General features: G+C 42.8%; 1 protein-coding gene across 2 annotated transcripts in view; it reads left to right on the top strand.

The window, feature by feature from the left end:
• ADAMTSL1 (ADAMTS like 1) overlaps window positions 1-16,213 on the top strand; it is a 437,788-nt gene that overhangs the window by 402,867 nt on the left and 18,708 nt on the right. For both annotated transcript variants that reach the window (XM_037061917.1, XM_037061916.1), the window contains 3 exons: window positions 7,205-7,417; window positions 9,274-9,454; window positions 12,461-12,668. In XM_037061917.1, coding sequence (XP_036917812.1) covers window positions 7,205-7,417; window positions 9,274-9,454; window positions 12,461-12,668 — 602 coding nt within the window. The remainder of the gene's footprint in view (window positions 1-7,204; window positions 7,418-9,273; window positions 9,455-12,460; window positions 12,669-16,213) is intronic.

The raw sequence follows: 16,213 nt of genomic DNA, 5'->3' as shown, positions 1-16,213 counted from the left end.
CTGTTCTCCTTCTGGCACCCCCTATGATATGAATGTTGGAATGCTTGAAGTTGTCCCAAAGCCTGCTTAAACTATCCTCCTCTTTTTGGATCCTTTTTTCCTTGGTGTTTTGATTGGTTGTTTTTGCACTTCCGTATGTACCAAATCATTGATCTGATTCTCAGCTTCATCTACTCTATTGCTGTTGCCCTATAAGTTGTTCTTTATTTCAACTGTGTATCTTTCGTTTCTGACTGGATCTTTTTTATAAGGTCCTCACTAAGTTTCTTGAGCATCATTCTAACCAGTGTTTTGAACTTTGCATCTGATAGATTGCTTATCTCCATTTTATTTAACTATTTTTTGAATTTTTGTTGTGTTCTTTCATTTGGGCCATGTTTCCTTATCTTCTCATTTTGGCATCCTCACTGTATTTGTTTCTATGTATTAGGTAGAGATGCTTTGACTCCATGTCTTGGTAGCATGGCCTAATGTAGTAGATGTCCTTTAGGGTCCATCTACTACACACAGCCTTCCCTTTCACCCAAGCTGGATACTCAATATGCACCCTTCACATGGGCTCGGTAAACCCTCCTCTTGTAGTTGAGCATTGGTTGCTATGGGCAAATCAATGGGAGGGATTTACCGAGGCCCATCAGTTGCCAAGATCAGCTCTGACCTCTTATCACCAACCTCAACCCTCCGTGGAGGATCAGCTATGCATAGGAAGGGTGGTGGTGCTCTGATGTGGTCTGTAATTATCTACTTGGTGTGCAGGCTCTGCTGTTTCCCACGCGGTGCTGGCCAAGGTCAGCCCCCAACTGTGTTTTTTCTGGGGCTACCTTGCCTGTACTATAAAGCAATCCGAGGTGGCTGCTACTTTTGCTAGGCTTGGAGTTTCCCAGGTGAATCCAAGCTGTGAATTTATGCTGGCTGCTGCTAGTGCCAGGCCTGGAGCTCACAGAGACCAGCTGTTGCTTATTTGATAGGATTTGCTTATTTGATAGGAGTTGTGAAGTCTGAGCCAAGACCAGCCCGTCATATGGAAAAACAGCTTGGGTCACCTATAAGTTGGGTGGGGCAGAGTCTCTGGGGATCTCCAAGGCAGGAGCAATCAGTGTTAGCCAGGTTGATGGATACTCAGATATGGCACCAGCTTGCTGGCTCTGTGAGGGGAGGGTTTAGGAAAGGGACAACATCTTCTGCTTATCTTGATGGCAGACACTTCAGTTTCTCCTGGTATACCACTGCCTAGCTGCTACCCCAGTGCTGGAGCTCAGAAGTTAGTCTATGTGTGGGTTCTTTAAGTGAAACTGTTTGGGGCTTCAGAAGTTTCCACCACTGATTCAATCCCCACTGGTTTTTGCAGCCAAATGTTTTGGGGACTTATCTTCCTGGCACTGGAACTCTGAGCTGGGGGACCTGCTGTAGGGCTGGGACTCCTCCCTCCTGAGTTATCCTTCCTGAATTTTTATCCACCATGCGTATGCAGGACCAGCCCATTCTGTGTCTGTGCCCCTCCTACCAGTCTGGATGGATATGGTTCCTTTAATTCTGTAGTTGTCAAACTTCCACTTGACTCTATTTCTGATGGTAATGAGTGAAGTTTGTTCTATATTTTAGTTGTAATTTTATGTAGTTGTGCAAGGAGGTAAGCTGTGTTTACCTATGCTATCATGTGGACTGGAAGTTCTGTGTAGCCATTTTAATATTAAAGATGGCAAAATATATGGAACGTTTTCTGGCATATTATGCTTTATTATTTAAAAAAATACAACTGAAATGCAAAAAGGACTTGTGCAGTGTATGGAGGAGATGCTGTGACTGATTGAACATGTCAAAAGTGGTTTGCAAAGTTTCATGCTGGCAATTTCTGGCTGGACAATGCTCCATGGTCAAGTCGACCCAGTTGAAGTTTATATTGATAAAATTGAAACATTGAGAACAATCAGCATTCCACCACACAGCAAATAGCCAATATACCCAAAATATCTAAATCAGTAAAGTTGTTAGCAAAAATGGAAACATGTGGTTTTTTATTTTGCAGAAATAAACAAATGGACTTTTTAGCCAACCTAATATATGCAAAAGATTATTTAGAAAGTCACAAGTAGGTGAAGTGAGCTATAGAAGAAATGGGTTCAGGAAACAAGTTACAAAGGCAAAAGAAGGGCCCTTGGAATTTAGGAGAAAGAAAGAGGCAAGGTAAAGGGGAGGGGAAAGGGGCTAGCATGTGCAGGCTCCTCAGAGGAAGAGTCCACTTAATACTAAGGGCTTTTAAGGGTCTTGATAGAATATGCACCAGCTCTCCAGGTGTGTCCTTTCAGGTTCGTGGTCTCTACTGATTGGTTGGCACCAGGGCATGGATTGATTAGTCATCAGAGCTGGTCCTGAGGTCAGCCGTGGCATCACCTGTCTGGTTTTGCTGCTTTTTTGGGCTCATGCTGAAACACTACTGAGGCCTAGATGTTATCCCTAGAGGTTAATGCTTAAGGGAGTGGTCATGCAAGGGCTTGTATGGAAGTCCTATGAGGCTATTCCCCTGCTCTTTGTTCCCCCTCTAAGGGAGTCTACTACATGACTAGTGACATGCCAGGAGAGGAAAGGTCAGGGGAGGGTCCAAACTGAATGACCAGCGATATGAAAGGTCATGGAATCTAAACCACATGACCAGTGATATGCTAGAGGAGAAAAGGACCTGGGGTGTGAGGTCTTTGTTTTCTCAGTTTTATCCATTGCTAGGCACCCAGGCCTTTCCACCCTGGTCACCTGTACCTGGCCCATTGTCCTTGCTCTGTTCATGTCTGACTAACTGCCTACCACATTGCACCTCTCCCAAGGCCACTCCCACCACTGTTGCATGATAAGAATGCGATGACACCACAATGGAGCATAAAGATGCCTAATACCACTGAGTGGTATTAGATGTAGAAAACATGGAAAACTCACTTTTCCTGTGTACCCAAATAAGATACAGGTCAGGTAACTGCTGGGTCAGCACTTGGGTAAAAGCTCTGCCCAGAGCTTGGATCTGTGAACCAAGAAGAACTAGAAGGATTACTTTCTCCCTAAGTGTATCAGTTAGCTAATGCCATGAAGAAAAAGGAGAAGGTAAAGAAAGAGAAGGGGAAGCATTTTTTTTAAAGAAGCTGCATTTAAAAAGAAAAAGACTCAGTGGCCTAAAAAACAGTCATTTATTCTTACTGATTTTATTTCGTTCAGCTTATGTAAGCTGGGTTTGGCTAGGGTGACTGGGCCACTCTCTATGTTTTTCTCTTCCTCTGGGTATCATCAGGCCAGTCCAGGGATGTTCTTCTGTTGGCAATGACAAAGACACAGGAAGACAAGAAAAAACTCACACGGTCTCTTGCAGGGGGTCTCCAACCTGGGGCTCATGGGCTGCATGAAGCCCAGGATGGCTATGAATGCAGCCCAACACAAAATTGTAAATTTACTTTAAACATTATGAGATTTTTGTGTGACTATTTGTTGCAATATATTTAACGTGTGGCCCAAGACAACTCTTCCTCTTCCAAGAAGATGCCAGAAGGTTGGACACCCCTGGTAGACTCAGGTTTGGAGCTGGTACACCGCACATCTCCTTTATTTCCTTTATCATAGTAAAATTCACATGACATAAAATTTACTATTTTATCATGTTGAAGTACTGTTGAATGCCATCAAATACATTCATATTGTTTTACAACCATCATGTTCCACATCTGCACAAATTTTTCATCATCCCAAACTGTTCCCCAAGTTCCCCACTTCCCCTTCACCCAGCCCCTGGCAATCACGGATCTGAATTTGACTACACTATGTACCTCATATAAGTGGAATCATATAATATTTGTCCTTATCATATAATCATATAATATGTGTCTGGCTTCTTTCATATAATGTTAGCTAATGCCATAATGTTTTAAGGGTTCATCTATATTGTCACATGTATCAGAATTTTGTTTATCCACCCACTGGTGATGATTTGGGTTGTTTTCATCTTTTGGCTATCATGAATATTGCTACTATGAACATTGGTGTAAAAATACCTATTCAGGTCCCTGCTTTCAGTTTTTTGGTACATCCAAAAGAGAAATTGCTGAATCATATCATAGTTCTATATTTAATGTTTTGAGGCACTGTCATATCTTTTCCACAGTGGCTGCAGCATTTTACATTTCCACCAGCAATGTTCAAGGGTTCTAATTTTTCTACATCTTTACCAAAACTTTTTATTTCCTGCTATTGGGGATTTTTCTTTAATAGCCATCCTGATTTCTATAACTATTACTGATGTTGAGCATCTTTTCATGTGCCTTTGGCCATTTGTATATCTTCAGAGAAATGACTGTTCAAGTGTGCCTATTTTTTGATTTGGTGGTTTGTGATTGTTGTTGTAGGAATTCTTTGCATATTCTGAATATTAATCCCTTTATCAGATCTATGATTTACAAACATTTTCTTCCACTCTCAATCCACTGATAGTGTCCTTTGCACAAAAGTTCAATTTTTATGATCTCCAGTTTATCTAATCTTTCTGTCGTCTGTACTTTTAGCTTCATATCCAGTCCATGAAGAAATCTTTGCTAAATCCAATACCATGAAGCTTTTCCCCTGTGTTTTCTCCTAAGATTTTTATACTTTCAACTGTTAGGTTTAGATTTTTGACCCATTTTAAATTAATTTTTATATATGACATAAGGTAAGGATTCAACATTTTTTTGCATGTGGATATCTAGTTTTTGTAGCATCATTGGTTGAAAATACTGTCCTTTCCCCATTGAATGTTCTTGGCACCCATGTTGAAAGTCATTTGACCACATATGCAAGAGTTTATTTCTGGTGTTTCTGTCTATCCCATTGGTCTAACTGTTCCATGCCAGTACCATACTCCTTCAATTACTGTGGCTTTAAAAGTTGTAAAAACAGTAAGTATGAGATCTTCAACTTTGTTCTTGTTCAAGATTGTTTTGGCTATATGAGATGTCTTGAAATTCCATCTGAATTTTAAAAGAGATTTTTCTATTTCTGCGAAAGAACATCATTGGGATTTTGATAGGCATTGTGTTGAACCGTTAGTTCACTTTGGGTGCTATTGTCATCTAACAATATTAAATCTTACAATCCATGAATATGAGATATCCTCCCATTTATTTGTTTTAATTTCTTTTAGCAATGTTTTGTAATTTTCAGAATAACAAGTCTTTCACCCCTTAGTTTATTCTTAAGTATTATATCCTTCTTGATGCTATTATAAATAGAATTGTTTTCTTAATTCTCTTTTCAGATTGTTCATTTTTAGTGTAGCATCTAACTCATTTTATCAGCCAAAGTAGTTACATGGCCAATCCCAAAGTCAGGAAGAGGGTGGGGAAGTACTGCCCACACATCTTGGGAGGGCACTGCAAAGTTGCATGACAAAGTGAGTCGATACAGGGAAGAATTGAATCCTGTAACACTACATCCCACACTGAGCTTCCTGCACAGATTTTAGCATTATTTCTTCAGGGCTCTTTTTCAAAGTTGTCTGTTCCAACCTCTTCAACCTACACAGTTACAATGAAAATATTTTTTAAAAAAGAAAGGGCAAAGGGATGAAAGGAGTGAGTAGACAAAGGGCATAGGTAACAGGGTACCAGGTAAATAGCTGGTACCCAGCTGAACAAGTTAGTACCATATTTGGGGGTCTATAAGACACACTGGACCATAAGATGTACCTAGGTTTTAGAGAAAAAAATAAGAAAAAAATTTTGACGCAAAATATATGGTCAAATATTTAATAACCTGTGACCCCCTCCACCACGCCCCCCCCACAGTGAGCTAGGTAAGCTCCATTTGGACTATAAGACACACCCCCATTTTCCTCCCAAAGTTGGGGGGGTGTCTTATAGTCCAAAAAATATGGTAGGTATGGAGATAAGAACACAAGGCAAGGAATCTGAAGGCCTGTTCCTTGATCTTGGGAAGATCTTTTAACATCTCATAGCCCCAGTTTTCTCCTCTGGCAGTGGAGTAGGTGATCCCTAAGGGCCTTTGCTCTCTTAACTCAGCATCCTCTACCAATTCTAACAGTGCTGCCCCAGAATAGGAAACAGTCCAACACTGGAAAATCACTTCTCTTTACAGATCCATTAGCACACACATCCATGCAGGTGGTTACTCAGGTGTCTCATCAATTTCATCATTTTTTGCTTTACATCACAGTTTGCTTTTAAATCGCAGTTTATTTATGTGCCTTTTTAATTCAAATCACTAGGTATTTCCTTGCAAAAGGAAAGATAATCTTAACTATCCCAACTATCCCCAGAACAACAGTCACCAAATAGATTTTTTTAAACTAACCTGAAGAAAAATCTAAAGTACTTTTAATCTTTAATGATTTCTCATGCATTTTAAACTTCCAAGTAAATTTTCAGTGGAAGCCAAGTTGCTGGGAACACAACAGCAAATTCAGCAAGTACCCTGAATTCAACAAGTACCCTGAATTTAAAGAAAAATTATTATTTTTCTTTCACAACTTCAATCAGTTTATTTTAATAATTCTCTGCTACAAGGTCTTTAGTAGGTATAATATCTTAGATAAATATTGGGAAATTTTAATGCATCAAAATATGTTCAATGACTGTGCAAATAAGTATAACATCATCCATGTCCAGTGCAGGCTTGGTGAGAGTTATCTGAAAGCCAAGGCTCTTGACTTACAGAGAAATGACATGAGTATTTAAAATTATTTTCCTAGTCTCTCTTAAAAATTTTTGGCTTGAAAATCATTTGAAGAGTAAAATGAAGGCAGATATTAGACTTTTACCAATTAAAGTTTGAGTCTTAACTATTACTACATACAACATATTTTTCCAACTCACTACTTTGAAGAAATTATTTCTTTCATTATACAATTACTGTAGGAAATAATTAACTCCAAAAAATTCAGGGAATGGATATTAATTGCTTCATTTTTTAAGATAATGCCACAATATAGATAGAAATAGGCACTTTGTGTTCTCCAAGAATTTTTACTTAATTGAATGAATAATAGTCACCCTCCCAGAATCCCTGAGTATAAAAACATCTCCTGTTTTCTTGGGAATGCAAGCATAAGGAAAATGCCATGGGGAAGGCCATACTTTACACACGGCCTCTAGAGCCATGTAGACACTAACACAACTCTTCAGGGATGTATCCTTTTGGCTTTACCAATGACAGCTCTCCTCTCCTCTCCTTCTAGGCTGCCCCATCAAAGGTCAACCTACCCCCAATATCACCTGGTTCCATGATGGTCAGTCAGTTGCCACTGTCACAGGATTGTCACATCATATCTTGGCTGCCGGACAGATTCTCCAGGTTGCAAACCTAAGTGGCGAGTCTCAAGGAGAATTCAGCTGCCTTGCTCAGAATGAGGCAGGAGAGCTCATGCAGAAGGCCTCTCTTGTCATCCAAGGTGAGAAACCCTTTGGGCTTTGGGTGCTGGGCTTATTTCTTAAGCAAGTGAGTCCTCCTAAAAATCTAATTCTCTAGTAGACCAAATGATTTCTGATCTCCAGTGGTTCCCAGAGCATGAAAACCGAAGCTGGACTATGTTTCCCTACCAAAGAGGCCCTTCAGAAGAGCCTCCAGGCCCCACCCCAGCAGAACCTGGAAGAGTCAGTGCTGCTCTCTTAAGTGGGCCCTTCTGCTCATCATGTTGCCGCTGCTCAGGACCAAGGAAACACTCCTGTATAGCAAAGTCCACTGTGTTTCCTTTATGCTGGGTTAACTGGTAAAGCACACACACACACACTCATGCATGTAAAGCAGCCTGTTAAGAAAAATGCAAATTTTCTCTATTGGTTCGGTTCCAAAATAAATCATAATTGGAACCCTTTAATTTTTGCCTCCTGCCTTGGAGAGTCAGGGCTGGTGCCCGTGCCTGCCCATCACCAGAAAGACTCTTCAGCTGCAGCCACGTGCCGCGTGCTTTCCGGGCCCCTTTCCTGCAGCTCCGTCAGAGAACAGACTGAGAAGCCTGTGTGGCTGGTACATTAAACCTCCAGGAAAACCGACAGGTTGGAAAGCCTTTGGCCAGGGCCTGGCATGTGCTGCACCAAGAAAATTACAAATAAACCCAAAACAGTGGTAAAGGAGCCAAAACTGGCCTTGTTATAGAAACTAAATAAGGCTTTGGGGTTTTCCAGAGGCCCACTGTACCTGTGGCCTATGGGTGCAACTTCAGGGAAAGAGAAATTCTACTGTGTGCTCTGAATGGAGGATTCTGTGGGAAGGAACTGCCTTTTGTGCCAATATAGCCCATAAGAAAGGCGACCTCTGAAAAATGGAGTTTTTCCCTTAAACGTCCTTCCCTGCCATTTGGCTTTCCAAACAGGGAAGTAAATATTCCATTTTCTTGCCAACCAGCCATTCTCTGCTGAAAACCAGAGTCTATCTGCAAGATTTGTGACACACAACTTTGGAAATAGGCACTCCTGGTTTATCAACCCAAAGTTATTTTAACGGCTTTCCTACCAGTAAGTCCAAGACCCCAAATGGAAAAAATCCAAAGAAATTGCCTTACTTACTGACATCAGTGTCTTATATAACAGTTCTCTCTGGATAGACTGGCTTTTTTTTTTTTTACTTTTTAATTCTCACCTGAGGATATGTTTTTATTGAATTGAGAGGGAAAGAGAGAAAGAAGTATCAATCCACTGCCTCCCTTACACACTCCAGCCAGGGATCAAACCCATAACCTAGGCATGTGCCCTGACCGGGAATCAAACTTTTTGGTGTATGGGATGACGCTCCAACCAACTGAACCACCCAGCCAGAGCTAGGCTGGTTGTTTATAACATCTACAAAGTGTAACTTGAATCTGCACCTTTAAATATGATTGTTAAGTATCTCTGATATATTTATAGCTCTTTGTTGGGGGAAAAAGTCACTTTCTGGTGAGCCAGTCTGGTGGGGGGGGGGGGGAAGCACTTTAGGAAGTATGCTTAAAACTAATAAGAGCTATAGTTAAGTACTCTGGTTAAGTACTCTCTGTGCCAGGCACTGGGCTAGGCTCTTTACCTTTGTTATACCCACGCCTCACAATAACTTGTTGATGTAAGGGCTATTGTGCTCATTTTATAGAAGAGCCAACTGGGGGCTCTGGAGGCCACATAACTTGCCTACATAAGCTGGGAATAGAGCCCACTGAGGGGCACAGGCTCATTCATAACACCACCCACCACCTCCCCAAGTGCCTGGCTCAGAAGAAATATACAGCATGGACAATAATACTCTCTGCTTTTCACCTCTGATCCTCCTCTGTGACAGATTACTGGTGGTCGGTGGACAGATTGGCAACCTGCTCAGCCTCCTGTGGTAACAGGGGCGTTCAGCAGCCCCGCTTGAAGTGTCTCCTGAACAGCACAGAGGTTAGCCCCACTCACTGTGCAGGGAAAGTTCGCCCTGCTGTGAATCCCATCCCCTGCAATCGGAGAGACTGCCCTTCTCGGTGAGTGTGGCAGAGGCTGGCTCAGGCCTCCCCACCCCTCTGTACGCACCCTGACTTTTAGCCAAGTTGGTGACCAGCCCTTCCTTGATCAGCACTACACAGGGAAAGACTTCAAGTGCAGGGGAGAGGGCCTACCCTCAAGGAGCTGTTCTTTCCTACAGGCACAGGTTTGTCAGGACTCCCCACCATGCAGAAAACATTGCTCAGAGCGAACCTCCTCCCTCAGCCCTGTTGTTTCCCCAACCCTCAGGAGGTTAAGGGCTTTCCCAGCATCCCAAGTGCCTGAACAGCTCTGTTCAGGGAGCAGGCACATCCCAGGCTCCGGCAAGAGATAGTTCCCATCCTACAAAGAAACGGTCTGTAGAAGAAGAAATGTATTTGCAGTTGAAGTGCCGAGGGGATGGGGATTATTGGCCTCTGCCGCAACCCTTCTCCTTTCTTCTAACTTAAAATACCTGTGCTAATCAGTACTTCAGTTTAGTATAAGGAAATCTTATACTCCTCTTTTCTACAAAGGGTAGTAGCATCCTGCTAAAGTTGAAATTAGTCTTCATTTCCTGCTGTCGCCTCAATGCTGCATCTAGACTCCCTGCATTTGAGTATGTTATAGAGCCCAGATGACACCCACAGTCTCTGCTTTTCACGCCTTCCTCGAGCTCTGAGATGCTGAGTCCCACTGAGCATGCCCACCGAAGTCTTCAGTCGGTATCTAAAGTGATAATAGATAGGCTTAGAGTTGGCACCAGCATAGTGCTCTAAGCCGGGAGGGGAGGGCGGGGACTTGGCTGGTCCCTGAAATGACCCTTTACTACCCTATCTGTAGGACTTGCACACACCACTTGGGCAACTGCTTTGTGTTTTGCCAACTGAGTCATAAGGAACAGCTGAAACCAGGAGAGACTCAATGAAATACGAAACACTCATTAATATCAGCAGTTTGACTTGCTGACGGGAAGGTTTCCACAGGAATGATTAATGTCCTTTTATACCCTTCCTGAACTGTAACATAGCCTGTACCTCTCCTCTCTCAAACCCCTCACCCCAGCTCCTGAAAAATTGCTGAAATGTATATTTGGAAATAAAAGCTGATTGAAATGCAGGCCTGACATTCACCAGGGATAGGAGAGACTGGAAGAGTGCCCTTGCCAAGCTGTGTGAAATGAAGAAGAGGTCTTGGACATGCCAGGGACTTTTTGATTTGCTGGGGTGATGGTCAGAATCAATCAGCCTCATCTACTTCTGCAAATGAAGTAATGGCTGTGTCTGCTTGAGTTTCAGCACCCCTGGGAGCTTTCAAACACCCCCTGCCTGCTTCCTAAGTGGCTCTGCCGTTGTGGGTTGGGATTCTGCATGCAGTCCTCTCTGAGGGCAAACGGAGCAAGGAGGTTCCACCAAACTAAACAAGCCACAGATCCAGATGCAGCAGGAATTTGCTCCACCCCTGCTACTTGCCTCTCCTGAAAGCCAGATGTGACGCTCCTGGACTAGGCAGTAGCCACAGGTTCACCTTTGACTGGTTTCCATGCCTTGGGCACTTTGGCAGCCTCCTTTGCTGCCAAAAAGCATGGGCCTGGTCATCTTCTTGAATAGCTGTGGGCAGTTTTGTTTTGACCCAGATAGGACCATCCCATTTATCGATGTTTTTTCTCAGGCAATAAAATCAATGAATGATGTTTTTCCCCTAGATTGAGTGAAATGGCTAGATATTTTTCTCGATGTTTTTTCCAAGCTGCCCCTCTTCCCCTCCTCTTTGAGAATTATCCCAAGGTATAAACATGCCAAGAGAACTCCTACATGTTTGTATATGGACCAAGGATTTCAGAGTTTCCTAGCTGACACCTTAGCTCTCTGAGAAAAGCCATTTGTCACTTCCAAGGATCCAGTTTATAGTTGGATCCTAGCATTCTGAGAACTACTTCTACTCTCAGGCCTCTAAGAGATATAAGACCTATGGCCTGTGACTCACAGAGGTGGGAAGTAGTTCCAGAAAGCTGGAAGGGACTTTACCTGTGCCGGAGGAATTAAACAAAATCAAAAGTGACATAGAAAAAATCAAAATGAATGAGTTAAGGAAACATAGAAAATACAATGATTGCTAGCAGACAAAATGTTGGCTTAGGTGAGACACAGATTGCCTCCTAGGTCAGGAGGTGACACAGATTTGGACCTGACTTCCCTAGGAAATCACCTCTCCTCTGTCACACACTTGGGTACCATTAGCAACTACCAGAACTGCAGTGCAGTGTATCTAGCTCAGGACTGTTTCCCCTACAATGTTCCATCTGCAAGCTCATGGCTTTGGGGGCCAGGGTCAAGCTGAAGCAACTGATCTTCAGGATACTCTTTCAAGATGTACCTTTTTAGTTCATTTCCAAAGGGTATTTGTTTCCTGTGACTGTTATAACAAATGATAAATGTGGTGGCTTAAACCAACAGAAATTTCTTCTCTCACTATTTGAAAGCCCAGAAGCCCTTGATTCTGAAGTTCAGAATCAAAGTGTCGGCAGGGTCGCGCCCCCTCCAAAGGTTCTGGAGAGAATCTGTTCTGTGGCCCTTGCAGCTTCAGATGCCTCTGGTCCTCCCTTGGCTTGTGACCATGTCACTCCATCCTCTGCCTCTGTGGTTACACTGTTTCCTCCTCTCTGTTGTGGAATCTCCTTCTGCCTTTCCCTGATAAGGATACTTGTGATGACATTTAAGACCTATCCAGATAAGGTAGGATAATCTCATCTCAAAATCCCTAATTATGTCTGCGGTGTTCTTTTGTCCAAATAAAGGAACATTCACAGGTTCCAGGGATTTGACATAGGTTTATTCTGGGGAGAGGAGTGCATTTTCAGCCTATCATTCCAAGTATACACTGTAAAAAGGGCATGGCCCCCAAATTAGCAGCTGTGTGGTGGGCACAGTGCAATAGGTGGGACACTTGTTCTGAGAGCATGCAGCATCATTCCTTTCCCCAAGGCTGCCCCTTCGTAGTTGCCCTGATTCCTCTTCTCTCTGCAGGTGGATGGTGACCTCCTGGTCTGCCTGTACCCGGAGCTGTGGGGGAGGCATCCAGACCCGTCGGGTGACCTGCCAGAAGCTGAAAGCCTCTGGGATCTCCACTCCCGTGTCCAATGACATGTGCACACAGCTTGCCAAACGGCCAGTGGATACCCAGGCCTGTAACCAACAGCTCTGTGTGGAGTGGGCCTTCTCCAGCTGGGGCCAGGTAAGAGGATTTTCTTTGAAAGAAACCTAAAGGTGTTGACCCTGCCACAGTAGGAGGTGCTCAGTATGTGATCTGCCCTGGAAAATGTTCCACGTGCACTGAGAAAAATGTGAGATCTGCAGTTTGGGGATGAAATGCTCTATAAATGTGTATTAAGTCAAACTGGTCTAATGTGACATTTTACCGCCGTTATTTCCATATTAATTTTCTGTCTGGATTATCTATCCATTAAAGTGGAACAGTAAAGTCCCTGACTATCTTGTACTACTGTTAATTTCTGCTTTTATGTCCATTAACATTTGCTTTATATACTTGGGTGCTCCTGTGTGCATATTTGCAATTGCTACATCCTCTTCTTGAATTGACCCCTTTAAACACGAGTAATTCATCTTTGTTTCATTTTATGTTCTTTGTTCTAAAGTCTCTTTTGTCCGATATGAGTTGTAGCACAGGAGCCCCAAACCAGGGAGCTGCGTAACTGTTCATGATATTAAAAAAAAAAAAACACCTGGTGGACTAGCCAGTGTGGACATGCCATTTATTACTCACATTTACAGGAGTGTCCTGATGGTGGCAGGTCAATGAGAAGCTGCCCCTCCTTTAGTCTGAGGTTCTTTATAAGGGGTCGCAGACAAAGGAAGCTTGTGTACTGTGCATGACTCCAAACTACATTACCTCAGTGTGTATGTGCAGAAAAAAAGGTCAAGGAGCACTCACAGGACCAGAAACTTCTCCCAAAAGGAGATAAGGTGGGAGTTACAATCCATTCCCAAAACAATACACATTCATTCCCTCTGGCCAGGGTCCCCCTAGCCAGCTTTCATCACAGGTGGTGGAAGCGGCCATGTCTTGAGCTACCCCACATGAGGACTGCTACCCCAGCTTTCTTTTCACTTCTATTTGCACAGAATATCTTTTCCCATCCTTTCACTTTTAGCCTGTGTGTCTTTCTATCTGAAGCAGGAGTGTCCAAACTTTTGGAATCTCTGGGACACACTGGAAGAAGAGTTGCCTTGGGCCACACATTAAATACACAAATACTAACAAAAACAAAAAAATCCATAATATTTTAAGTAAATTTACAATTTGGTGTTGGGTGACATTCATAGCCATCTTGGGCCACATGTAGCCCATGTGCCATGGGTTGTATTCCAAAGTGAGTCTCTTAGAGGCACCATGTATACAGGTCATTTTTTTTCTATCCATTCTGCCACCCTATGTCCTTCAATTAGATCATTTAGTCTATTTACATTTAAAGTAATTATTGATAGGTATGTGTTACTGCCATTTGCTGATGATTTTTTTGGTTGTTTTTCTCTTTTCCTTTCCTCTGCTCTTGACTTCTTTTTTAAATATATTTTATTGATTATGCTATTACAGTTGTCCCATTTCCCCCCTTCATTATCCTCCACCCTGCACACCCTCTCCCACCCACATTTCCCCTGCTTTAGTTCATGTCCATGTGGCATAAGTTCTTTAGCTTCTACATTTCCTATACTATTCTTACCCTCCCCCTGTCTATTTTCTACCTACCATCTATGCTATTTATTCTCTGTACCTTTTCCCTCTCTCTTCTCCTTCCACTCCCCTGTTGCTAACCTTCCATGTGATCTCCATTCTGTGGTTCTGTTCCTGTTCTAGTTATTTGCGTAGTTTGCTTTCATTTTAGGTGTGGTTGTTAATAACTGTGAGTTTGCTGTCCTTTCACTGTTCATATTTTTATCTTCTTTTTCTTAGATAAGTCCCTTTAACATTTCATATAGTAAGGGCTTGGTGATGATGAACTCCTTGAATTTGATCTTATCTGAGAAGAACTTTATCTGCCCTTCCATTCTAAATGAAAGCTTTGCTGGATAAAGCAATTTTGGCTGTAGGTCTTTGGATTTCATGACTTGGAATACTTCTTTCCAGCCCCTTCTTGCCTGCAAGGTCTCTTTTGAGAAATCAGCTGACAGTCTGATGGGTACTCCTTTGTAGGTGACTGTCCCCTTATCTCTTGCTGCTTCTAGGATTCTGTCCTTCATTTTAGTCTTGGCTAATGTAATTATGATGTGCCTTGGTGTGTTCCTTCTTGGATCCTACTTCTTTGGGACTCTCTGAGCTTCCTGGATTTCCTAGAAGTCTATTTCCTTTGCCAGATTGGGGAAGTTCTCCTTTATTATTTGTTCAAATGATTTTTCCACTTGTTGCTGTTCCAGTTCCCCTTTTGGTACCCCTATAAATCAGATGTTGAAATGTTTAAAGATGTCCTGGAGGTTCCTAAGCCTCTCCTCATTTTTTTGAATTCTTGTTTCTTCCTTCTTTTCTGTTTGGTTGTTTCTTTCTTCCTTCTGGTCCACTCCATTGATTTGAGTCCCAGTTTCCTTTCCATCACTATTGGTTCCCTGTGCATTTTCCTTCATTTCACTTTGTGTAGCCTTCATTTTTTCAACTAATTTGTGGCCAAAATCAACCAATTCTGTGGACATCCTCATCACCAGTGCTTTGAACTGTGCATCTGATAGGTTGGCTATCTCTTGGTCACTTAAATGTATTGGCTCTGGGGCTTTGATCTATTCTTCCATTTTGCCATTTTGGCAGGGGAGAGGTTTGGTCATGCCTGTTATTTAGTGAGGGGCAGAGCCTTAGGTGTTCACTAGCGCAGGGCAATCCAGTGGCTGGGTTGTGACACTGTATGTGGTGGCAGGTCAGAGAGGGAACAATGGCACTTGCTCCTCTCTCTCAGATTTCAGTCCTTTCTGCTGCTTCCCAGGCCCATCTGGTGCTGGTTCCTGGGTGGATGAGTTTGTACATTTTAGGACCCTGTGGGTCTCTCCAATGAACTCTCCTGTGAGGCTGGGAGTCTCTTACAGCACCTCAATCCCCACAAGTGTTTTCAATTGATGATTTTAGGCTTTATTTCCCAGTCTGGGGCCTTGGGTTGTGCAGTCTGTCTCGCTGCCTGTTTTTGCCTGATTTATCTGCAGGAGAATGTGTTACCATGGTCAGCCAGCCACCTTGCGCACCTCACTGGGTCTGCTCATTGCCACCCCACGCCTGGAGTCTGCCGGCCGCCTGCATGCCTGGGTCTGCTGGCCACCGCTTTTTCCTACCATGACCCCTCTCCTCCGGCCTCTAACTCCACCTGTCTTACCGGTATAGATGAATGGTTGTCGGACTTCTGTACAGTTCAGTTTTCTGTCAGTTCTGGTTGTTTTTTTGTTTCTGAATTTTTGTTGTCCTTAATTTTGGTTGTGTGAGGAGGCACAGTGTGTCTACCTAAGCCTCCATCTTGTCCAGAGTCAGCTCTTGATTTCTTTCTTTTGGATTGTTGGTTTTCTTTAGGATTTTGATTTAATTTCATTCTCTTCATTTTTTGTGTATTTTGGGAGGTTTTGGTTTATGGTTACCATGAGGTTTATATATACATCCACCCATACCTATAGCTGTCTATTTTAAGCTGATGGACACTGAAGTTCAATTGCGTTCTAAAAGTACTACATTTTTGCAACTCCTCCATTCTTTATTTTTGACATCATGTCCAAATCTATTTGTTTTGTGTATCC

This window comes from Sturnira hondurensis, unplaced genomic scaffold, assembly GCF_014824575.4.
Source record: "Sturnira hondurensis isolate 20B ecotype Veracruz unplaced genomic scaffold, ASM1482457v3 Scaffold0013559, whole genome shotgun sequence".
Lineage (NCBI taxonomy): Eukaryota > Metazoa > Chordata > Mammalia > Chiroptera > Phyllostomidae > Sturnira > Sturnira hondurensis.
Note: the sequence above shows the minus strand (reverse complement) of the source record. Positions and strands in the feature narration are given on the sequence as shown.